The sequence below is a fragment of the Phalaenopsis equestris genome, unplaced genomic scaffold (genome assembly GCF_001263595.1).
Source record: "Phalaenopsis equestris unplaced genomic scaffold, ASM126359v1 Scaffold000123, whole genome shotgun sequence".
NCBI classification, from domain to species: domain Eukaryota; kingdom Viridiplantae; phylum Streptophyta; class Magnoliopsida; order Asparagales; family Orchidaceae; genus Phalaenopsis; species Phalaenopsis equestris.
The window spans coordinates 1,730,550-1,758,091 of NW_018164565.1; the positions used below are offsets into that span (position 1 = coordinate 1,730,550).

At 35.3% G+C, this 27,542-nt stretch overlaps 1 protein-coding gene across 1 annotated transcript; it reads right to left on the reverse strand.

The window, feature by feature from the left end:
* Positions 1–1,043: 1,043 nt before the first annotated feature.
* On the reverse strand, positions 1,044–26,858 carry LOC110021137. The gene is given in 9 exon segments (XM_020719492.1): positions 1,044–1,883; positions 2,067–2,189; positions 2,523–2,593; positions 2,671–2,995; positions 3,410–3,562; positions 3,649–3,927; positions 3,930–4,820; positions 25,139–25,515; positions 25,642–26,858. Coding segments are annotated over 9 exon segments (3,366 nt in total). The 5' UTR covers positions 26,495–26,858; the 3' UTR covers positions 1,044–1,589.
* Between the last annotated feature and the right edge of the window lie 684 nt (positions 26,859–27,542).

A 27,542-nucleotide genomic window follows, 5' to 3' on the forward strand; every position in this document is an offset into this window, starting at 1 on the left:
AAATTCACATCAAGAAAGAACAGAGCGGAACACAGATTTACGTAGTTCGACAAATTACCTACGTCCACAGGGTTATAAAGGATTTTACTACTTGAGAAATGACACCGTCGTCAGATCATGCCGACTTACAAGAAAGAGTCTCTCTCTCTACTCATGAGCAGGAGCCAAGAAGAGTAAGACTTCAAAGAAAAAAGCCACCTTGCGTTCCGATTTTCTTCTGTATAAACCTCACGCCGAAGAACCCAAGGGAGCATGCCTTGTGATTTTGATGGGAGAAGAAGGCTTGAAGGGCAACAGTAAACCCAAACCTTCCCTGTGAATTTGCTTCTCGCGATTTCTATACAGTGAAAACTAGGTGGGCGATAGTTTTTATCGTGAACGGGAGGCGGGAAGAAGCTTAGATTCGCGAATCGAAGCTTACCTTCGCGTGAAGGCGGGAGTTGGCGGAGGACAGAGGGCGCCATACTCAACATAGGTTTGTTAGGGTTTGTTGAATCTCGAATGAATAAATTAAGCAGTTTTAGCTCAATTGATGAGCTTAGCTTGTACTAGTGAAATTGTGAAATTAGCCTAAATCAATGGACCTTGGGCTGTTAACGACTAGTATGCTCTAATTGGGCCACATTGGTCCAGCTGAAAAATCACATTCGCGGCGTAGAAAGGCCAGCATAATTTAAATGATTAGATAATCAAAATGATAGTTAATATGCAATAGAAATTATTCATAGCTCAAATATTCTGTAGTTAATTTACCATTTGATTACCTTAGGCTTAGTTTTTATACTTTAACGATTGAAAATCAATAATTATACCAGTTTATAATTGATTACTAACTGGTATGCTTAATTAATCTTGATTATTATGACAATCAATTTTAGACAGCTACTGGTGCAACAAAACGATAATAAAACCACCCTAGTTGATAACCAAGTTATTCTCTATTTAGCCAAAAATAATTATTATGAAATTTCATAACCAATGAATTATCTCACAAGTATTTAGCAAAGTGAAGCCCTACTTAAGTCCACACGTGCCTAGTATTCACATTTTTTATATTTCCGATGATCACATATTAAAGTCAATCTTCGCTCAGACAAACAAGGCCTTTCATAAAACAGGCAATCTAGCTTATCCAAAAATCCTTGGCAAACACTATTTAAATTGAAATTTGATAATTTTATAACGAGAAAGCTTAAAACTGACAACGACAATGTTATTCTGATATTTACTCAGGCTGGGTTCGAAAGAAATCACCCGGTCTTAACAGCAACTGCTTCATGTTCACTGTAGTTCAGCTGCCCTGCGCTCTAACAAGTAGAGGGTAACTATCAAATTTTACATACAATATTACAAAATATACATAACACAGTATTTCTGTTACTCCTACTTTACTACGCTATACCATAACCCAAAAAGAATTGGGCACTTCAATCAAGTACATTATCCTACAGCAAAATCACTCTATTCTACACTAACCTAACACAATCAATCATGTGCGTTTTGGCTCTACATTTCAATATTTGAACACCCAGCTCGTTTATAAACAAAGTTGCTGCAAAAACTGGGAAATTTTTACCTGCACCAGAGCCTCAGTCAGAATCAGCTGAGCTCGAGCTGCAAGTGTCGCCTCCATTGTTGTCGCTTTCCTCGTTGCTCGACTGGGATAGGGCTGCAGGATCATCGTCTGATAAGTTGCCTTGGCTGCGTGTGTTTTTGGTCTCTCTTGTGCCCCCAAGCCCCCGCTCCAGCAATCGGCGGCGTTTCCGAATATTCCTTTTTCCCTTTGGAAAATCCTCTCTCTGAGGATTACTGTTCTGGTCATGCTCCAATTCCATGACAGGGGTTTCGGAATCATGCTTCCTTCTCCTCTTGCTTGCATTGGTCTAATGTAAGAGATCATGAAAATAATTCATCTCTTGTGGTCATAGAAAGATTTCAAATACTACAGCTTAAGGTTTGTTTCAAACAAATGGAAGCATTGGTAAATCCCTTTCATTGATATGATCGACGCAATAGATATTCAATGAATAAATTTTTAGGAGAGAGAATAAATCATCAACAGTTACCTTCGGACCTCGATCGATGAGATGAGCCCATTCGCTCCTGTTCCTCAGACAGTCTAGAACAGCTTGAGAGTGACTAGAATATGCATAACGCTCTCCATTTGGCTTCCGCAGGCCATGCCAATACTGAATAAAGATAGAAAATGAGAAACAGAGAAAAAAGGGGGGGTATTTACATGCATAACACACAATTTTCAGTATTTACATATCTAACACTTAAACATTCATATTTTTACATGTTCAACACTCAAATCTTTAAAATCACGTAAAAAAATACCGCAAGCATTACCCTTACAAAAGTAAAATACATATTTTCATGCACAGGTTTACAACATTAAGATGTTATAAAATATAAATATCAAACTTTGGATATTAGATATGAATTGTGTGGTATGTACATTTCCCAAAATAAAAGTGGAAAACTAAACATTCAGGAAAACTCAGGAATGTGTGCTATACCGGCCTAACAGCGTCACAAAGCTCCTCATATGTGGAACACTTTCCCTTGCTCATGATTTCATCAATTAAGCCTGCAAAAGCGTAAATCAACAGAATCAGGGATGGTTAGAAACATTTATTAGTTCGGTGAAGCAAATAAAAAACATACAAGGCAAACTACGGCCTACAAGGGTTGCATCCCCATCAACATTTGCGGATGAGTTTTGTGATGATGTCCTTGCTCCATTGTCTTCAGACGATGGAGCGAAGCTGCTTGCACCTTCATTAGAAGTACCTGGAACATTAGTTTTCAAAGATGTATCGTAAGCTCTACTTCCTTTGCCCCTTTTAGCAAAACCATCACCAAAGACCCCTGATTCTTCTTGCTTGGGTTCAGGCGACTGCCTAACCATCTTCTTGCCTTCACTGACCGCATCCCTTGAACGACGAGAGCTCTCTTTGGTTGCTTCTTCTTTGTGCTTTCTTCTAAAAAACTGCAGAAGAAAATATAAAATTTCGATAAACCCTAAAACGAAGCAAATCAAGCTGCTAGTTATTGATTGGGCATTAGCCACTGCACCAAAGAACTATGATTAGCTTCAATGTAGTCCGTAACGAACAATATTTTCTAGGGGCATTTACATACATACCATACAATTCTAATATATTTACATATGTAACACATAAATTTTAATATTTACATGCTTACCACTCAAATCCATAGCATCGCATCAAAAATACCACTATTAGTAACGTTTTAAAACAGAAATACTACTTTTCATCAATAGGTTTATGATACCTATGTGTTATATAAATGTTTATATCAAAATTTAGGTATTAGATATGTAAATAAATAAAATTAGTGCGGTATCTATGTATATTTCCCAATGTTCTAACAGGTCACTAACCGAAACTTGATCTCTTCCCCCAGAGTATAAACGTTTAGATAGCCCGCTAGCGGTACTTGGAGCTGCAAACTGTGTGTTTGTAGTTTGTCTCATCCGAGGCGCTCTAGAAACTCTAGGTGAGCTGTTCAATTCTTGATGCAACAATAAAGCAAGCTGGCAGAACGGAACACAAAACATTAATTATCATTGATGTCACAATTATATTCTGAAAATTACAGAAAAAGCCAAAGTTTTCTCACCTCTTCATCACTCAGCGTAGTGGCAGCATTTGTTGAAACTGACGTTTGCATAACAGAGTGACTCAGAAATTTTGACGCTGGCTGAGTGCTAGGTTGGATTATCTTGTCATTTTTTTGGAATGAACCTGAAGCTGTTGCCTTATGTTGATTAGATGGAGTTTGAACCAGTGACGTAGTTTTCTCAACAGCAGCTGAAGTTGTTGCGTGTTTTTCAGCGGAAGCTTGGCAAGATGGACCAGATGGCTGTTCTTTAGATTCCAGGGAAGAATTCTTAGGGAATGGAAAGATTTTGATCCCATAAATTCTGCTGCAGTAGGATGAACCAGTGCTGGCTGTGGCAGAACTTCCCGTTCACCATCACTGCCAGATGTAGAAGTCATCAAAGCATCTCTAGTTCCTGCGCTACAGTTTGTCACCTTTACTCTCTGCTGCTTCACTGTATGAAAAGCCCTCCCAGAAAGAGGGGATGACACTACATTAGCTGTTGAATTCTGATAACCGCAAACTGTTGATTTGGAGCCAACTGGAGGTGTTGAATTCAATAACTCTTTTCCAATGCCAACTACCTTCTGAACAATAGGGACTGAATGGCTAGGTGGGTCCGATGCATTTGATTTCCCAGAAGCTGCACAATTGAATTTAGAAACATTGTTTGATTCAACAGGACATTTCCATCTTTTCAAGGAGCCCGGAGAGTCCATCATTACCTCATGTAGCACCGGTTCACTCCCTGAAGCGTTCAAACATTCCTGATGATCAGCACCTTTCTGCAACATCTGAGATTTCTGTTCCTCGTATTGCGTACTCATAGTTTTAGATTCATCGGAAATTATTGAAGAGCAATCCTTTGCCTTCAGCTGATTTTGGGGTAATTCATCCATGACACACTGCTTTCCCCCAGGAATAAGGCCAGGAAAATCTGAATTTTCAATTGCTTGATCATCAGTAGCTTCAATTTTCAAATTGACTTCAGCCTTCCTGGCACTAGGAGAGCATGAAGCAGAGGAAGGAACAGAGGTTATATCTGTCACATCTGGCTTGCTATGGTTATCACTGCCAGCATTCATCTTATCCAAATCCATTACTGGATCAGCTAAATCTCCATTAAGTATGGTTTGAACACGACTATCATCCTTGGGTTCTTTGAAGCTCGGTGCAGATTTCACAGCATCCTGGAAAAAGAATTGCAATTTTTTGGGTGGTAGCTTTAAATATGTGATGTGATAAGCAGTTTAGCACTAGATATTACCCACAAAAACATATAAAATCAAGTAGTAACACACGATTGGTAAATGCACTTCCCTCCCTCTCTCTCTAATATAAACATAAACTCCCTCTCTCTCTAATCTAAACATAAACTCCCTCTCTCCCTAACACATCCTCCTCAGCCACAAAGGCAAACCCCAAAAACTTTAGTTCAACAAAGAACGTGAAGAAATCCAGACTTCTTTATTTTATCACCACATTACTATGCCTAGTATTATTTGTGATATAGCCCAGTTACACGGGAACAAACGACAATCTAATTCTGCAGCCCAATCAAAATTCCCTTCAATTCAAAACATAATCATTGGGCACACAGACACCACACAAACAGAGGAGAGAGAGATATGGATTTTTCACCTGGGAGGAGAATGGTCACTAGATATACACACGCCCCCACACAGATGGAGAGAGAAATTTTGTGCCTGGGAGGAGAATTACCATTCTATACCCAAGTGGATTTTTATGTGTTATAAAAATTATGCCTATTAAATGGAACATATAATATCATTAAAATTAGTGGCATGCACAATTTCAAGAAAAGTTTTGGATCATTTAATCATCAATCAAACACATCAAACTTTTATACTGAGTGCTCTGGTTGTATGAGAAGATTAATTCAATTTTAAAGTGTAACATTCACTGGCTTGGACTCAAATACATTTGTTGTTGATGATGTTTTGCATGAAGTGGATTGTTTTGATAGGCAATGCACATGGATAAAACTGGTCTTTTAAAAAGGCTTATAATGTCATCATACCATCCTCATAGTTTTTAAATACTTCTCAAATGGTTAAATCACCACAAAAATTGATGAAACTCAATCCAAATGTAATTCTTATGTCATTTATGTCACAATCAAGGATATGATCTTAAGGTTCGAGGTTATCTAAAGCGACAGATGAAATAAATTGCAAGGAAAAAAATCATTCCCCCCGTCAAAGTAAAAAAAAATATAAATATATTGCATATATGCATGTGTAACTTCAGACTGCCTAGTGACAGCTTTAAAACCTTGGATTCAAGATTAAACTAGATGGCTTCAATTGATCAGTATCATAATAAGTTGGTTGTCAAAAATTTCACATTAGGAGGAAAAATTTAAGAAAGAAGCTATGCAGGTTAAATTTAGTTTCAATACTGAAAAAATGATAGAAGTGAGGAACTTTGGTTTATGCTTCACTGAAGTCTGTGCTAATAATATAAAAAGCAAATTATAAAGTACAGAGGTTAGGTGATAAAAGGCTTCGAAAAGTAGAATGGAGGTTATTTATAGGTTCTGTAATTTTACAAAACATTAAATTAACAATTATGAATCAATATTAGTATAAAATTAAGTGATACCTTTGTATGAAAGTTATAAGTATGTTGGTTCTACCAAACACATTAACTATACATGTGAATTTATTTATATACGTTACATTTTTAGAGTTAATGTTGAGTAGTCAAAATATAAGGGTCAGTTTGGCATCACTTTCTGTTTTCTATTTTTATTTTTAATTTTAGCTTGTTTTGTTTTCTATTATTAAAAAACGCATTTGGTACTTTTAGGACTTATGTATTTTTAAAAAATAAAAATATAAAACAAATTTGGTTGGATACTTTTTTTTTTTTTAAAGAAAAAAACTATAATTTTCAAAAAAACTATAATTTTCAAAAAAATTAGTTAAACATAACTGGCATTTACAAATTTGTCCAAAAGATCTCGAATGACCAAACGAACCGCGTGAACCCGTCCACGACGTCGATTTTGGCAGGAAGAACACACCGTTGGGATTTCGTGCACTAAATAGTAACACACACGCGCACACACACACACACACACACACACACACACACACACACAGATACATTGTCTGGTATTTAATAAGGAACACACAACGCAACATTAAAAAGAAGAACATTCTGTACCATCTAATTAAATGCTCTACACAAAACATTTAACAGTTTGGGTTGCACTGAAAATAATTGAGAATGATTAGCAGAACTCACAATGACAAAATTGTTCAAGTAAAAATTAAGCTTGACAGAATGGTTCACATGAACAAAATACTTCTGACAAAAAAATATAAAATGGTTATACCATGTAGTTGACTGTTAAAGATATAGAACTATAATATGAATCTTAAATGAAAAAAAAAAAAAAAAATCTACCCAATCACATAAAAGAAGAACTTTTGATTGGGCCAAAAAGGAGCAAGTAAAAGCGTAACAAAAAATTATATATAATGTCCAGTTGGTAGCCAAGTAAAGAACTAAATGCTCTACACAAATAACCGTTTAACAGTTGGGTAGCACTGAAAATTTTTGAAATGTAGGTGTTAGATATGTAAATACATAAAAATTGACTGATGTGTATGTAAATATTTCTTAAATTATACAAAAAAAATATATTTTATAATTTTTATCTTAAAAATATTTTTAATTCATTGATTTAGGACGTGCCGTGCACGAGTTTTTTTTTTAATATTCTGTAGATTAGGCACTTCTATGTCGTGTCTAACATGTGTCGGAGTTGTGTCTAATACGTGTCCAACGGCTCATTAATTAGAAATTTTTTGTTATCATAGATTACAAAAAATATATGCCTCATTTTAAGAAGCTTACTGTCGAACAATCCACTATATAAAGTGACATGAGGCTTCTACGTGAGGAAAAAAAACCATTTTGTCCTCTCAGGGTGTGTAGAGGTACATCTACAGATATAATTATGCCAAAAAGAAAAGACACAAAGTTTATTAATGTCAAAATGCAGATCTTCGTATGAGCAGAAATGCAGCCGTTTGAAAAAGAATATGATTGCTGCATTCCTTGCGGTTCGCCGTCCTTCACAGACAAACAATCAATGGTGTGAAATAGGACAACTGACTTAGCCTCATTAATTTCATTTTACCAGGTCAAACGAGGATTCTTAATGCAGGCATAATGAAGAGTGGAAGATGCACATAAATGTTAGAAAAAAATATGTAAAAGGATTATCAAGCAAAAGGTTAGCCTAAAAGTAACATGGATGGTGAAAAAAATAAAGAAAAATAATATGCAAACAACAATCACCCAGGTTTGATGGAGAATGAGGGTGGGTCTAGGATTGTATCCGACGGATTGGATTGTGCTCCGGCCGCATTCCTCTCCCCCCCACGTGGTGATTACTCGACCTACTCCGCACATCTTCTCCTACAGTTGCTGCCAAACACGTGCTCCTCCCGCTTTCCTGCCGATGATTTCATCCCAGCCCAACCCCTCCAAGTAACCCCGTCAGCCTTTCACAGCCGCTTTTTTCGGCTGTTAATCTCATCCCCGTCAACCTCGACCGAGCACCACCTCCCCCAACTCCCACCCCTTCTGCTATGGCCACGGGGCACTCCAAGCTCCCTAACCGCAGCAGTAATCTTCTTCCCTCTGCTGCTGTAGCCCTCTCCAACGCCACACCTGCTACGCACCCCCTTCTGTCCTGCCATAAGCCCTCGCCCACCTTCCTGCTACAGTTAGCCTCTTCCCAGCAGATGTAGTTATTGCCGGCAACCCCCTCCTTTGCTGTCCACTGCAGCCATCAGCTTTCCCAGCACTCACAGTTATTGTTGGCGACCACTTTCTTTTGTTGTTCCTGCGCCGTTAGCTATCCCAACACTCGAATATATGCTGGCAACCCTTCCAGCTACCACACCTGTTGCCGTAGCCCCCTCCTACCCTCTACCCTGTTGCGGCATCCCTCAACGTCCTCAAGCTACTGCCTCAACCTCCTAATCTGAAACCTACCTGCTGTTCCGCAGTCATCCACCACCTCCGTCGTCGCCCTAATGTATCCTTTTATATTTGTTATCATTTCTTTCCTGTTTGAAAAGTTGTCGTTTAAACCTATTTGAATTTCAGCAATAACATTTCTGCTTTTATTGTGGTTTGGGTTACTCCGGCAGATCATTCAACACTTAGTGGTAAAATTGTGATTAAACAGATAACAAAAGAAGAATCAACAAAATTAATATTGATCTACCCTATAACAAATTGGCGGAAAACAAATTATAAAATGTTACTATATATAGTTTAGAAGTACATGAAGGAATGAAAAATATAGTGCTCAATTAACAATAGCAGAAAAATAATGTCTTTAAAATGGCTTAGACTTAAAGTCATCAGAATTTTTTTTTAGTATAAAAGATAAATTTAAGCACTCACAAAATTTATTACTTCTAGAGCCAAAATTGTGGAAAAGTTGCATCTTAGCATCAGGTTCATACATTAAGAAAATTTATAACATGATTGAAACAAACAAATATAGAATGCACGAATTATGCACCATGCCTAGTTTTAATAACAAGAAGCAGATTAGTTAAATTAAATTTTGGAAGCTCAAAGATGAAAATATACTCCAAAAGGAAAGAAAATGGAATACGAGTCGAATGACAATTTCCCATCGGCAGGTAAAGAGCCAAAAGCTCCCTTTATAAGTCTATACACAAGTCACGAGTTTGTGTGTGCTTCTGCGAGGTCTAATGATACTGTAAGAAGCAAGCATAAAAGACCGCCAACTAGAAGTTACAGCTCCCTTACCAAGGAAAAATTATTAGGTACATTCACCGTATGCAGAAATGCGTACGGTGAACCAATTAAAATTCTTCTCCTACCAAAAGTGTATGTCAGTGGGCCCCAATATAATTTTTTAAAAAAAAAATTAACTCGTTGGACAGCGGACGCAAGTTGCGTCCGCTGTCCGCATGGAATAATCGCTCCTTACCAAGAGCAAAAACCTGTAAAAGAAGATTAATGTAGCAGTAGGCAAAATTTTATGGATACCTGCAGATTTAAACATATTTTAGCTCCCAGAAGATAACTATTAGACAAACAAGCATATACTCGCTATGACCGCTTAATTACCATCTATTGCGTGCTAAAAAATTCACAAAAATAGAGTAATAGATTAAAGTTTTAGCATTGCACGAAGATCCAACATACACACAAATAAAACAAGAGTTGAAATAAGACATCAGAAATTTTTCGTAAAATTCAAAAAAAAAAGGTCTAGCCTAGTCAAAATAATCAACTATATATTTCAATTTATAAAATTTCACAATTCATTTTAAGTTGGGAAGATGGGGCTATAGAGATTTCACCAAGTTATGAAGGCAAAAACAAAAATTTGAGAGAGGATTAGGGAAAAAAACAGCTACCAGATAATAATTGGGCAACAATAACCACTAGTGCTAGTCAACAATGATTATCGGTTGCTGACTTTAAACTTTCCTTCAGAGTGTGAGCTTAACTCTTAGCTCTCTCTTCCTTTCATGTTGAAAATAAGGTCTTACTTATAAAGTTTTAAGAAGGATTTCTATAAAATTTAGCCAAAATCATCATATAGTTTTTTTTTCTTTTTTTCCATTTAAATCTCTTAATGACCTCATAATTGAGCGGACGTAGACTGGTCGGATTTCTCACGTTACAATGATTAGTTTGACTATCAGCATGCTAAATTTGGAGATCATTTGATCTCTCAATTAATGGTTCAAAGTTTCCAATCATAATTCAAGAGTTTGATTTGAGCTCATTTATGCTCAGATCGAATCGTTTTTAGTGTTGTTGGATTCATATTCTATAAAGTTGCTAAAATTGAAGATGGAATGCTCGACTTAAACTCTAAAAATCTTCTTATCTAATATGCATCGAGATTTGTACCTGACAAAGTAGATTTTCTAGTGACATATTACCACTGGAAATCTGAATTAGGATAACTAGACAACCTTTATAAAAGTATCAACATTTATATTAAGATGAGCCAAAAATATTCTCATATACGTGAATTTTGAAAAGAATGTGGGGAGGAATGAAAGTTATGTTAACAAATATGAACCCTCTAAGAGTAAAGGATGATTTAAAGAGGTCATGGAAGATAGCAATGTTAAGAAAAGCTTGGTTAAGATAAAGGTAAACCATAGTTCAGAATGAGTATCATTGTTTTGTTCAAGCTAGAATAAAAGTGCGGGTCAAAAGTTTAGTTAAAGTTAGACATAACAATAAGATCCATAAAAAGTGCAGCTAAGCACAAGGCCCGCCTTAGTGTGCTTAGAGTGAGAAGATATTAAGACAAATAAAAATTGTTGAAGTGGTTAGATAAACTTTCTACATTCATTAGAAATCAATAAACTATGTTTCACCACAACAGAGTAACCAGATAAGTTGATGTCCATATCTGACACGTACATGCCCACTCGAAAAGTACTATTAATTATTATATGAAACCTTGCAGGCTGCATAGACATAGACAACTGAAACTATTTAGAGGCATTATAGGGATATGCTGATGTCTAAATTAGAAAGTGTACATGCTAACACCCAAAAAGAGTATCGATTACTACAACTGACCCAGAACACTTCTTGGTGCCATAGATAACCCTGAAAGCTGCACAGATACTATCATCCCTAACTCTTGGAACAACTACATCTCAGGACTATTTATAGACCGGTTAGTCTGCTTTATCAAACTTACACACCCTACACAGGTTAACCTTTGATACTGGAACTAAAATTTTACAGAAATTGATAACCTATTTTTGTGTCAAACTCCATCCTTTCCAAGTTGATATAGAGGCGAGAAATTCATGCGAAACTTAAAAGGACAAAAGAAATAAGCCAAAACCCGACATCACCCACGGTTAAAATAGTTGAGATCTATATTTAAAACTTCAAAAGCTTGCCCGGTTTCCCATCACTAATATCTTCATCTAACTCATGAATATCATCAAATTCATTAATTTTATTTTCTTATTTCTCCGCATTTATATGCAAACACTGACACAGAAATGACTTTGCATAAAACTTGCACCCATATGTGAACGAGTTAATTTGCTCAAGGCATTCTTCTTTATCAGAGTTTTAGTACCCTTAGATGGAGAAGTGATACATATGGAACTTAATTATTTGCAAAAATGATGTAATCCTAAAATATGTAGTAACCTTTCTAGACAAAAAATAAAAAATAAATTCGTTCAAAATCTAAAGCAAGTTGAACATCATACTCGAGCGACGGAATATGATGAGGTGTCATCTCCTCCCAATATTAAACCTCAAAATAGACCTAAGCCCAAAGATTGTGGTTTTTAAATCTTCAAAACCTCGAAGAATTTAGTTCAACTTCATTCCTGTATGAAGTAGCGGTTTTAGTATCTCACTTTAATGGAATAAATTAATCAAGCAAACAGCCCTGAAAACATAAAAGTAAAGAAGTTTTGTATCAAAAGTTGCTTAATATTAACTTTGTTGTAAATTCTCTTCCTGATCTCTCTTTTAAACATTCCATACTCATATAATAAGTTATAGCCTATTAATTTCAACTGAAGGCAACTCTATTTTCAACTGAAAGGGATTTTATTATTATGTCCTGAGATTTTCTATTTCAAAAGGAAGTATTCTACTTTCAAAATGTCCCCCCAAATACTTTGCAAATTGTCTTGGGACTAAATTTTGATAACAATACAAATATACCACTAACATCATTAAATTTAAAACATTAATAAGTAATTTACCACTCCTAAGCTTGAAGCAATAATCCACCCACCCTCCGCAACAGTTTGCAAAAGATAGCAAATATTATGCTTAATCAAAACTAACAAAGAGCTGATGTCTTACAGTACAAAACTCTATAATCACTCTCAAAGATTCCATGCCAAAAAAGAAAAGCAAGACTGTTATTTGAAGCAAAATACTATCATTAAACTATAGTCATGGCCAAAGCACATAAGTTTCCCAAGGCTGGTACTGAGCCTAAGTGACCCACCTCAAACTAGTATAAAAATGACGTGTTCTTTCTGGGCCAAGTCATCATAAGATAATCTTGCAATATTTTTATAAAATAAAAATACATAAACTTCACTTCACACCAGCTGAAAAAATGTACTATCAGCAGACATCAGTACTTGCATTCAAATCAAAATGTAATAGCACTTAACTTTAAACCGCTTGTTGCTAGACTCATCCAGAGATAGTTACTGAGGAAATCCAGCAACCCTACATGCTCCAACTTCTTGAGCCTTATGTTGGAGATAGATTTATGGATTACTTTTAGAAGATTCATGATGCTTTGGAGTGAACGATACCAAGGTGACTGTTTTTATGAAGATATAGTTTAAGTACCTACAAACCCTACCAGCTGCAGTTGTACAATAAAAACAAACAAAGAAGAGATTGGCTGTTGACTTAAAAGCCATTATTTTCTGCATACCATAGTTTTTAAAACTCTTTAGATGATAAAGAATGCTCATAAACTTTAATCCAGCAATTAAAAAAAACCAACTGTTAAGATGAATTTGTGTTGTTTAAGAAAACAAATCCCACAAACAGTACATTCAATCTCAGCCCTAAAGCTTCTAAGCACGTCACTAGCGCTCAAGAACAAACATTGTAATAAAAGTTGCAACTATGATCTCCTTTCTGTTCTTTATTCAAAAATTGGTCTGCTTTTGCTATCAGCAAGCATTTATCTACAAAATGCACTTGCTATTAAGTATATATGTTGTTTTCTTTAGTTAGCAAGAGTCATTGGTAGATTTAGACATCAACAGTAATGTCAGAGATGTCACTAATCATGCAAAGTTAGTTAACAGATACAGGCAACAAGATGCCGAAGTTTACCATCCTTAATTCAAGAAACTTATCTATTTTGATATTCTCATTACATTTATTCCAAATTTGCCATGCATTTACATAGGAACATAAATTGTTTAATTTAGCAAGCTTCACTAGCATATTTCTAAACATTTATAATTATGTATGAGATGTATATAATCATGTATGGTTGGTAGATACTGGATACAGGTAACATGGTGTTGAAAGTTTTGCACAGTTTACATAGAAGCTATCAAAAGCTGAATATAATTTGAACAGATGTCAATTCTTTATTCATGTGCAATATAATAAATAGCAGCTATAAAACAGATGTACAAGTTAATGGAATTTGATGATCTTAAAAGATGGCTAGGATTTTCATGGTATTGCAAAACTCATGGTCCATCATCGTGGGCAGTTGGCAATCAGAACGTCTCTTTTGAGGGGTGAAATCTCTCTGAGATTTACAATAAAATAAATGTGCACAATCTGCTCAATATTTTCCTTTCTTCCAATGTAATTAATATTTTTCATATGTACAAGTTATCAAGAGTAAACTAGAATCTCGTTGTAAGTAAATGCATGAAAAATTAAAATTATCTCTCATCTCTTTATGATATCAAGGTCCAGGAACAAAAGTATCTAAAGCATGTTTCTGTGTTTTCTTTATTCCATCAGCCCCAAAATTCCACTTGCCCATCCTATCTTCCGCTTACCTATTTTCAGCCACTAAAAAACTTTGCTCGACTTTAAGCACCTACTGCTCCAACCTTTACCTGCTGCTCCACCACAAACACCCACATTTTGTCAATACTGAAATTTTCTTCTTTTCTGTTTGAAGTAAATATCTTTATACATTATTCCATCAGCCCCAAATAAAATGATTCTAATAAAATCATAGTGGGTGAGTACCAAAGCCTTCAATCTTCACTGAAATGGAATAAAAGAAATTAACAATATTTAGTCCATATTGCGAGAACCTTTCTCAAATGAAAGGGAGATTTAGGTCGCTTGATGGGCTCCATAACATGTGAAAACGATCTCAGGTTGTTACATAAGAATTAGAAGGCCCTTCAAATATGTCCTTGTTACGTACTTCGATAATATCAAAAATTAGTGAAACTTACATATTCCTAACCATACAGAGGACAAATGAGATGTGAAACAAACATATTCCAAAGTACATGATACAGCTTCAGTTTATGAGACTACGACAAATTCAAACCGCCAAACAAAGTATTCTTTCGATTATCAAAAATTGTAACAAAGTGACTCGAACTCAATTGCTACCAGCGTATCAAAATGAGATGAAATAAAAATGCTATAATGCTACAAACCTACAAACTTTTGTAGGAGAAAGAGTTTATAAATTCCTAACCAGTCCAAACATTGAATATGACCAAGTACATATTAACATACTAAAAAAAGTTTCCCTTTCTAATCTAAGTGAAATCTTCTCTGCTATTACACTTGAAGAGAAGAGATGCGCTGCTACGTTAGAAACGTTGAGTGTTAGAATATTAATCTAATTGTTGTCCCCACATCAAATGCAAGTAGGACAGAGCTATATTAAGCCTAAACCGAGAGCATCAAAGTACAACATTCAAAAATATATTACACAATTATTATTAAAAAATATAGCAAACAAAAAGCGTTGAAAAATATTAGGGAAAACCTTTACACAGAGAAAAAAAACTTCCAAGCAAATCTTCACATCAAAATCAATCCATGCACAACATCCCAGAAAAAAACACTACCAAAGAGAGAGAAAGATCCAAGAAAAAAAAAAGAGAAAATTTGCACTTTTTGACAATGTCTAACAAATCAATGGGAATGTGCTCTGTCACTCAATCAAATGAGCATTCCACTTCATACTGCTCTTATGCTTCCATCGCTAGTTTGAAAAAATCTAGATAATAGACTCAAAATCAATTGATCAATGACTAACTTTTCCAACAATTTTTTTCCTTATATACCCTATCCATGAAATAAACCAATGGAGCTCTTGTCCCTATTACAAGAAAGAGATAAGTAAAAGACACCTTCTCTTTCACCATCATTTGTTCTCCACAGAACAAAATTATCTATGAGCATATTACCTATTCAAAAACATACATGTAACCTAAATTGTATTGCAATATTTTATCCTACTATGTCCCTACTTAGGGATCAAACCAGCAGAAAACGATTGGGACGCCAAGGAACAAGTTATCTATTATCCAGACACAAGTAGAAATAAACAAATAACTTAGTCCAACTTATTTGAAATTTTGAATATTAGAAGAGCATAACTATAGCTTCATAACGCTTAGATGGGTAGTCCATCTTTTGGTGCATTGCAATCCCCATATTATTTAATAAAATAAAAGTTTGAATAATTCCAATGTGAGGTATTTCCAATGAAAAAACATCATTGTTCCTTACCCCTGAATCTACTCAAAACCTTAATATAATTTTTCCATAATCCATATTGATGTAAAGGGACCATATCACATCCTTAATATCAATGGGGCTAGATGGTTTAACAACCTAATTTTCTCTCATGAAATTTAAAACCAATATTAGTATAATCCTCCCCATATTTCATAAATCAAATCTTACTCAAGTTGCAGTAATATTAACAAATTGATTGAATACTAAGAAGAAACATTTTAATCAAATCTTATCTCCATAAAAATAGCATCAACCATGAAATTTAAAACCAATATGAGTATAATCCTCCCCATATTTCATAAATCAAATCTTACTCAAGTTGCAGTAATATTAAACAAATTGATTGGATACTAAGAAGAGTAATTTTAATCAAATCTTATCTCCATAAAAATAGCATCATCCATGAATCCTCTTATGCTACACCCCACAACAAAAAGGGATTACAAAAAGTAAATTTGTAATCTCCTTGAAACTACTGAGGCCCTATTCTTTAGAAGGAATGTTTTAAATTTGTATTAGGGAAAAGCTACCTTAATTAACACATTCTTAATAAATCACCTTCCTACTAGAATTTTACAAAATAAAAAACCTATTAAATTAATGAATTTTTTCAAACATAAAGCACTCATTACTTCCACTACCTTTGGGAGTATTGCCTATGTCAATAAAAACTTAAGCTTTGATCCAAGTGACATAAAATGCATCTTTTTAAGATGCTCCACAACTTAAATGGTTATAAGAGTTTGTCATTCCAGGTTTGAAATATTCTTCTCTGCCAAGATACTACCTTTGTTGAAAATCATGGCAGTATTGCATTTAGCAGAAGGCTTAAAAAAAAGATAAAATTGGTTTCCTCAAACTAGATCTCCCAACTAACAAACAAACCCTAACAGACTTAAGCAGACCCAATAAATGTATGCATGTATAAATCTCTATATGTATGCATCTATATGTGTGCATCTATATATATATATCTATAAGGAACCTCATACATCAATCCCAGTAAATCTCTACTTAATGAACCTAGAGCATTAAGTGTATGCTAAAGGAAAAAAAAATAGTCTAACACCAAGCCAAAGCATACTCACCAATCCAATTTCGTGCAGGATCAATAACCATGCAATGAAGGTAGTCTCTACCCTTAAAACTCAAACCCACCAATATATCAACATTCCTACAATTGGAACTCAAGTGCATTACGATACCAGCTTTCCTATTGCATCAGGAAATAAAAGAATCCAAAGATGCACCAAATAGCCAATAACCAACTTTATTTCACTTTTCAAAATTTTCACCTATTACAAAAACTCTCTCACCAAGCTAAAAAATATCAAGATTCCAAAACTATCAAGGAAACACTTTGGAATAAAGAATGAAAAAAAGTCATGGCTGAAAAAATGAGAGCCGTAAAAGAGAGCCAAACTTGAGAGATGGTGCCAGAAGGAAAGAAATTAACTGGATGTGAGTATAAAGTGCCAAGTACAATGCCAATGGTTACTCATAGCAAAAGATTACACTCAAACCAATAAGATTGATTATGGAGAATCCATGTACAAATCACAAAAATAGACGCAACCCTGATATCTCCATCCTTGAAAGCTAACATCAAAGTGATAATAACAACAATTGAATGTCAGAAGAAAAACGCCTTCCTGCCTAGCAAACTAGAAAGAGAAACTTGTATGAAACCCCTCTGAGTCATAATCAAGCATACATGTTGAAGAAAATTCTAAATAGGTTTATGAAATTCCCAAGAGTACAGTTTTATAAGTTCACTGCCTCATGTAAAGAATGAACATCAAGTAAAAACATGCAGATTCATCTATTAATTAAAAAAAATACAATGAAGGCAAAGTTACAATTCTCATAATGTATCTGGATGACATGATTGTAATAGAAGCTATTTACCAAGCAACAAGTAAAAGATGAACTAAGAAATTAGAAGTAAAAGATTTGAAAAAACTCAAATATTTTCTTAACATGTTCCTAGTGTTCTAATTTTAAGATAATATTTAAGATATTCATCTTTCAAAGTAAATACGTCCTAGATACACTACATGAAATAAGTATAATAAATACAAGCCCTCATAAGTTCCAACGGGCCATTACCTCAAACTCAAGAGGAAGGAGATAATCAAGAAATTGATAAAGTAAGATATCAAAAATTGATTGGGAAGCACAACTATATTACCCATATAAGATCAAGTATAGCCTATGTTATAAGCATTCTAAGCCCATTTTTCCATAATATTAAAATTTGTATGTACAATCGACATACAAAGCACTTCAATACCTAAAAACAACTTAACAAAAAAAAAAAAAAAAAAAATCTTATTCAAAAGTGCTGATTGAGCAGGTTCACTCACATATAGAAGGTCCATCACTTGTTATTGCACGTACCAAGGTAAAAAGCTACTTACTCAAAAAAGCAAGAAGCAATCAATGATAACTATACATAATACTATAGTTGTATTTTCAGCAACGACCATAAGATTCTATGAACTAATGTGGATTAAAATTATCTTGGATGACTTCAGAATAAATGGAAAGATCAAATGAAGTTATATTTTCACAGAAAATCAGTTATCAACATTGCAAACAATTTAGCTCAACAAGATCAAGCTAAACACATAGAAATTGATCAAAAAATTCATCAAGGAAAAAATTGGAAAGTGAACTCAAATATATCCCATGTCAAAATAATACAAATAGTTGGCCCACATCTTAAACAAGGGACTATAGTGCTCTATAATTTAGAATCGTATCCAATTAAGCCATGAAGAAAATATATCATACCACTTGAGGGATATTGGCAGTTATAGGACCAGATTGGCAACCAGTGGAATTGCAAAGTTGTCGACCCATTATGGTGTACATATTGGTAATTTGGAGGCCCCTGTTCACACAACCCGGCCTCCGGCTTGGAAATAACCAAGGAGGAAATGGTCGGTCGGACGTTGAGAATCAAAATTTCAATGTTCATTTTTTATAACTAGCTATTAATAAAATAAAAACGGTATATTTAAATTTACCTCAATATGGATTGTCCAATTTTTTTATACATGTTTTCTCTTCTATCACTCATTTTTTTAATCAGTTAAATTAACCTAAAAAATTAGTTTAAAATAATTGTGAGTCAAAACAAGACAGTGAATACTCACACTCCTAAACTACAACAATGCAATGAAAAAAAAAAAAACTAATATGCATGTTAGTTAAGTTTTTTCATAAATCAATAAAATATTTGATGTTAATCAAAGAACCTTATTGTATCAATAATATATCAATATCATATTGTATATTTGTATGACTGTCACATGAGTATCCCCTATGTAAATTAATACACATCAATGTAAATATCATTTTTCATATATGTGCAGAGGTACAATAGTGTTCTCTCACTAATATCATCAAAGGGTGACTCAATCATAGCCAGTCATGCACATACGAGCAGTCAATATGAATATATCATTCATGTGCTCATCGAATTCAATTTAATAAATTATATATAACATGCATGATATCAAGTAACTAAAAGCATTTTTAACAATGTGACCAATAAAGAAAAATATATAAATCAAAATAAAGTGCAAATATCATTATCTATTAATGCATAAAAATCAAGAATAACCAAAATATTACTACATATTAAAAGTATGAGTACTCACTATAATCGCTGATGATTTTCTTTGCTTTAATTGTTTGTCACCACTTCCAAGTTACCACCTATAAATACTCAAGTTACCACCTATAAATATTTAAGTTACTAAATTTATTATTATTATTAGTATTAGTATTATTAATTTAATTATCAATTAGCAATTTTCATTATATTATTTAGCTAAAATTTCAATACTCGAACTTTAGGTTTAATCATTCAAATTAATACTTATAATAATTTTATTAATTTAACAAAATACTTTTTTTCTTTACTACCACTACCCTTTCTTGAATCAAAGAGAAACATCTCTAGATTGAAGCCCGATTTCATTAAACCTCATTATTATAACAACAAGAAACCTTTATCCCACTAAATGGGGTCGGCTAAATGAATCCTTTTCTTCATTGCGTCCTATTGAGCGTCAAATTTTCATTTAGTTCAAATAAACTAAGATCATTTTTATACAATATGCCCAAGCCTTTCTAGGTTTGTTTTGTCTTTCTTAACATAAGTCATATTTAAAACATCTACTCTTCTAACCGGATCATCATATGGTCGACGTTTAATGTGACCAAACCATCTAAGACGACTATTTTTTTCGCCACTGGAGCTACACCAACCCTATCACGAATATAATTATCACGGGTATGTACATTTAATATTTTGTAGTGTAAAGCCACTCATCCACCTAAGCATTCTCATCTCGTTAGTTAGATGTTTAGATTTTAAAGGCTAACATTCTGGGCCATAGAGCATTGCAGGTTTCACCACCATATTATAAAATTTTTCTTTCAGTCTAAGCGGTACTTTTCTATTACACAATAGGCCCGAAGCATTCCTCCACTTCAACCAACATGAAATTAAACCCCATTATTAGTAATTTATAATATATTTAATTCATTTAATTAAAATCCTTACCTCTCCCAAAAACTCAGACCGAATCGGCCCTCGCATGCTCTGCCCTTCCCTTTCTTCTTCGACTTGATCGCACATGATTGAATGTGACTGTGTGTGAAGAATATTTTCCCGCGCTCACCTCCTCCTTGCTCAATTGTGGCGTCACATTCTTTGCTAGGGCTCAGTTGAAGCCCTCTGTTCGCGACCTTCTCTTTGCCCAAGTTGCACACCGCAGCTACCAAAGCTCGCACGATCCCAAGAGCCCTCCTCCATTTCACTTGACGTTGCATGCTCGACTCTCAGGTAAGCAAGCTCACCTCTACCATTTAGGTCCTAACCCTCTTGCTTCACCCCTCCCTCTTCGGCTTCATGGTTGTTCGATTCCTCTCCCTCCTTTAACCGCCCCACTCCTCATTTCTCCTTCAATTCTCATTTTCTCTCTCTCGAATAACTGAAATGGGACTTCACACCTTTACTGGATGAAAAACTCCCATATTTTCAAAAAAAAAAAATGTGTGGAAACTAAATAATATCTTTCTTAATTCCAATGCAATTAGCAGTATCTATACTTTAAAGTAGCAAGAGTAACCTAAAATTCAGATATCTAGAAAACGAGCCAAGGCTCTCAATGAACACTCATTAATTCAAATCATTTATCCTCTATTTAATGAGAACACATAGCAATATCCATATATACATTTATGGATACATAGCCACACATACGACTAAATATTGGATTTCAAATCATTCTTTATGGCATTGAAGATAATTTGGATGTGTAAGTTCACTCTATGTAACAGATATCATTTCTTTGCGTAACAAAATATATAACAGCTATAAAACAAGTTAAAAGGCTAATTTATATATACAAATATGGATATATAGCCACACAAACACCTAAATATTTAGACTTCGTACAATTATTTATGGGCATGAGTTTTATAGAAGCTTCCATTAACAATATATGAAGGCAAAGCTTCATGCTCTGCAGTTACAATTTGCATACTTATCAAGTCTTAAATGAAGAATTATGCAAAGTTTAAAGCATTGATTGTTGATCATCCTAAACACATTGCTACATGGCAGTGACATGCAAATAATAAGCAAGTTGGCAACATGATCAAAACCTAAACCCATACAGGTAGCATATTGTTAAGTATATGGCTTCTGATTTATTATCCAAAGAAAAAAATCAAAATCAAAACAATTTCGCAGTACTAAAAGAAAGAAAATTCAAAATGTAATAATCAGTACCAGCTCCTTGCTTCTAGCATGAGATTGCAACAACATGAAACAAAATGTACCTAAAAGCATAAATGACGATATCCAAATTCCAAAGCAAGAGCAAAGAACAAGGTGAATGTAAGAGAATATATGAATCAAAGACAAAGATTACATTAACACATCAACCACCCACTCCTAACCCCACCACCACCCAAATCTTTTAACACCCAAGCATATGGTTGTTTGAAGATATATGAGGAGTGTGAGAAAGAGAGTGTGAAAGAGAATGAGACAGACAGGCCCCTCTTTTTAGCTCTTTCATCTTCCTAGTGGCCATGTAAAATCAAGCAAATCATTGCATTAGCTTGTTACCTCTCCTTTGCTCAATCTTGCTACTGACCATATAAAAACCAGTAAATCTTTGCAGCAGTTCATTCATTAATCCAACCCTGCATGGCCATTATTTAACTTATCTAAACAGTAAACAGCAAATACTATCAATTACCTGAACATCCCAATTCATAGCTTGCATGATATCAAAATTATATTCAAAATACATAAAATTGTGATGTCAAAAAATGAAAAATTAAGAACTAGCAACTTCCCTATGGCCCAATTGTTTCAGTTTGTGTTTATTAACTCGAATATTGCATGATCAAGCAGCATTCAGGTAGGCAACATTAACAACTATGTCTCCACAAGGTAATAGACCTATCATTCCTAAACTGATTTCTTTTAGTTTAATCTTATACCAGCTATATAAGAAATAATATTTCAACAATGGAAACATAAAAATAACTAAATCGAAAGTGAAGACTCAAACTAGTTTAGTTTGATATCAAACTTATCATCATTACCAAATCATTGAAGTATTACAGGCTTTCAACGCTTAAGGAAATGCGGACCAAACCGGTGTGAACAGTTTGACGAATAGCATCCAAGTGAATGCAAAATCTTATGCTTTAATACCCATAATGGCTGCTTTCTGTTTCCCAGTAAAAAAGAGAAAAGCAATGTAATCATCTTTTAATATAGTGTATAAAATAATATAAAACAGAGTGAGAAGGAAGAAATCAATTCAACAATTTAGTTTATATACTCTTCAACATTTCCAGTAACATTCCTCCCATAGCGTGCACATTGGTATAAAGAAAGAGAGAAGAATGCCATTTGCATCAGTTCATAAATTCCTAGCAACCATATGAGCCCTAATAAGTGAAACTAATTAAAGGCCTTCACAACATAATTAAGCAGATTCAGCTAGCAACAAAGAATCCATTCATAAAATTTCAAATGTCATCAATGCTTCAAAGAACATACCAATATACAAATACATAAGCAGTATCAACAAGAATGGAATTTCATCACTCAATGAGAGGATGATAGAACAGATTTAAATAATTGATGTGTAAAAGATTAGTAAATCATTCACATTGACATCAAAGAGCACTAGAAAGGTCAATACATGCCAAGAAAAAAGCTCATTCAAGTAGAATGAAATTATATGTTGACCATGGGCCAATATCCGTTAATAAACAAGAAAGAATAACACATACTCTTCACCCCTGGTCACTGGGACAAAGATTTCATGTAGTTTAGTATTATGTCAATTTGCCATTATGCAGTCTTTGCAACAATGCAGTATAACCAAGCATAGCAGAAAAAAAACAATTACTGAGACTTAGATATGAAAGAAGGCAGAGCAATCCCTTAAATGTATATTGCAATGACTAACTGAATGTAAATTGTGCACCGAAAGAAGTCAAACATTTTTTTACAAAAAATAAAATCAAAATCAAAATAAAAAATTCAGTAGCTCTATATCCAATAATGATCATCTTATTTACATATGCTAACTAGTCTCAGGATGATAATTGTCCAAAACGTTACGCGGCGACACAGAGCTAATAAAAAGGAAAACAAAAGGTTTGGCAGGTCACTTTTTCACACCTCAGATAAGGTGTGATTTAAACTGTTCTCAGAAGTGGGGTGTTCAACATATTCTAGGCCTATAAAAAGCATCTCAATAACACAATTAAAACAAAATGTTCCACGTGATTTATGACTAGAATAAATTCAATTGTTTGGACATATTTCTTAAAAGAATGATATTTGGTAACTATTGAAAGAAGACAGAGAAGATGGATGAAACTCAACAAAACCAAATATAATATCATGGAAATATAATCCCTTAAAAAAATGAGGCACCCATGAAGAAACTAATAACCAAGTTGAGCATCGCATAAACGAGAACATTAATATGGATTTCTAGCAAAACTAGAAAGGATAGATTAAAAGATGATAATATTAGATATGCTATAAGATTGAAAATAAAATAATGAATAATAACTAAAGTGATTTGGAATGTACAAAGAAGTGTTAAAAATGAACCAATGAAAAGGAATATAAACGTGGTAAAATAAAGGTAAGATGGATAAAAGTTCAGCAAAAAAACTTACTTGAAATAGATTTTATGGAGCACACAATAGTAATAAATAGAAAACAAGGTTTCATAAAACCAAATTATGCAACTCACAAACTGGCATTGTTCTCGCAACATAAGTTTCTGAAAATATTATTCTTGCCCGGTTGGTTTTCTTTTTATTGGTTTCTATTACAATTTATGAGTGAACTATTAACTTAGTGGCAATAGCTTTTAATAAGCCTATTAGTTTTTTTCTTAACTTATATTTTGCTTTGTTTAGCCACACAAGGTTGATTAAAGTACTAAATATTAGATAACTGTAAGTGGATAAAAGCTCTTTGATATACATTTTACAGAAATTCAAACATAATTATTCTGCTTCTCATTGTTCAGCTATGCCAAATTGGTATACAGAACAGATGACAAACAGTTGAAAGAACCCAGCTAGCAATGACAATTGCAACTGGGACTCTTCCGTGAAGCTCATTTTCTTATACAACAGCTGGAGTTCTTGATTTCCACCTTCCGGCACTCATCCATAACAACATCAGGTGAGTCTGTTGAAGTGAATTGTGATCCATGACAGCAACCTAACCAATCAATACGTTCAGAGTTTTACAAATCTAATTAGGAGCATTTTCAGAGTCAGCGGACAAGCTTGTCCCACTCAGATCAAAGATGGAACACTGTTTGTTGGAGCAACCACACAAACAACATCGCACACAGAAAGGAGCTTACAAAGATTTCAAGGTAAAAACTGATATTCTATTTTTAATAGTCACCTTCTCATTGAAGATTATCTCAATCTAGATAATGTCGTTGATGTATTCTTTAAATTTATGGAGATCCCACCTAAAAATAACCTAAAACAGCCTAATAAAAAACTAGCCTGATCCAAGCTATTCAGCGCCCTCTATGTGCTCAAAATAAAGATACTCGAAGTTTACTAAAAAATATATCCAGAAAACTAACAAAGTACTGCGGAATATACCAACCTCCGACTTGATAAAACCTTTAGCAGGATTGCTGCCTTCAACATGACATGCTGCAACAGTATTTAGTTTACAAGAAACCCTTCCGTCTGCCCGATCAGCCTTGTCAACTTTCACATGTGTTTCTAGCGAAAGTTTTGATCTTGGTGGCTCATCAGAGAAACGTCTCCTGGATGTCTTAAACACTAGCATGTGTTTGGACTTACTCAAGCTATTATCCATCCCATCGTCAAGATTCTTGCAGCTTGACGTATGAAGCTTGTCTTCCCGTTTGAGCGCACTCTTGGCATCTGGAGTATCAGATTCCGCAATATGTAGCCCCCCATCCCCATCCTCACATAAATGTTCCTTTCTAGAGTCAAACACTGGAACAGATCCAGCTGCGCACAGCCCGTACAAAAAATCAGAAACCAAACTCATTGCCGTAAAAAAAAAAATCTGAAATAGCATAGCAAGCACAAAAAGCAAATAAAAAACAGAAGCATTTCAATGCAGCAGGTATGCACCTTTCCCCTTCGTATCCATCAAAGGCTTATCAAAATCTCCTCCTGAACTCTTCCGGCCACTGAAATCCTTCTCCTCGCCTGATTCTTCCTTCCTACACTTACTCGATCCCAATACTCTAAGTTTATTCCTCTCCTTCTTTGCACTGCCAAAAGGACGAGCGCCCAACAGAATCTTCTCCCCCTCCTTCCTCGTTCGGTCCCCGGATAACAACTTCTCCGAAGTCTTCACCGGAGTAGCTTGCACGGTTTCCTTCGACAACGAGAAAAGTGCATCAGCACCTAGGCTAGCTTTATCCCTCTCCTCCTCCTCCCAACAAGGGAACTCCTTATACTTCAAATTAAACCTCTTCGGAACATATCCAGTGCACTTCCACAACTCCGGCGATAATATCTTTGAAGATAACCCCCGAAACAAAGAAGGATCGCCACCAGGGACGCCCTGCACATGGACCCGCTCCTCCATAGGTACATGAGCCCATAACCTGAAAGGAGGGCGGTACGGCGCACCAACAGGTGGGATCGGCGGAGGGCGATCGGCCTTCGTAGGCAACTCGACAAGAAGTTGTGCGACCTCGGTCTCCTCCGTATCATGGGTAAAGTTATTAACAGCGGAGGTGGCGACCGTGCGGGAGCGCTTGGTAGCCGCGGCCTTGCATTTATGGCAGGCAAAAGAAGCCTCCCCTCGAACATAGTGGGAGCAGCGGGTATGCACCCAAACTCCGCACTCATCGCAGCTCACCATCTCCTCACCGTCGTCGAAGTTCACGCCGCAGGAGCAGTCCACCGTCCATTGGCCATCACCCCAGTCCTCAAGGGGAGCGGATGGAGGAGGGCGGTGGGAGCGCCCCTTCATTGAGGCTACAAGTATACCAACAGGATTCTGGGTATACGTTTCGAGGAGAGCATTCGGTCGGATTAGATCGCGGAATTTGGCCTGCAGGGAGACCTCAAGCCCTAAATCCTTTGGAGACGGATACGATGTGGGATGGATCTGATGGCTGAAGGCTCGTTGGATCAGTCTTTAGGGGTAATACCTGCGTTTTCCGGCCATGGGAGATGCTTGGTATTTCTCCCGTGCTCGTTTTCCCCCTCCCGCTCTCCCTCCCTCCCTCCCTCCCTTACCGTTCTCATCAACGGTTTGGATTAATGCTGATGGTGTAAATGATCGATCGGGAGCGGGGAAAGCCGTGCGGTTAAAGATTTCACGCGGCGGAATCAAAACGATGAAAGATATGAAATTGGGAGCAGCTGAAGATAATTTGGCGTCCGGAATCGAGACTGGAGGACCAAGGAACGACTGGCTTAGGCCCAGAAACTCGGCCTAATTTCTTGTTGTTTCTGGCCTAATTTCTTGTTTAGAATTAATATGAAATAATTGTAATGCATTTAAGAGTGATTTGATTATAAACATAGTCTAAATTAAATATAGAATTTATACTTAGAAGTAAGTTTGATTCATACTTCCGTAAAATTTGATTATAAATTATATACGCACGAATCTCAAGAAAACCCAAAAGAGTCTCACTTATTAACATCATTTGATAGTATATCAGGAAAGACAAGTGGCAAAAACATCAAACATCATTTCCTTCGGTCAAAACTCTAAGTCGGTTGAATGGAAGCACGACTGAACGAAGAAATATGATTCAAATTTGAGGATGGTTGTTCATGACTAACTCTTCAACTGATTCTGAAATTTCTTATAAAAAGACCAAAGGTCCCCTAACGGAACACCTTTATGACTCTTTAAAAAAACTTATTATAAAAGGAAAGTTGCTTGGAAGTTTATAGCGGTACACCCTCTGCCTAATGCCTAATGACCGATGATCTCGCGGCCGACCCAACATTCAACGGCCAACCAAATGCTTCTATCTGACTAATCGATGAGGTTGTTGAGTCAT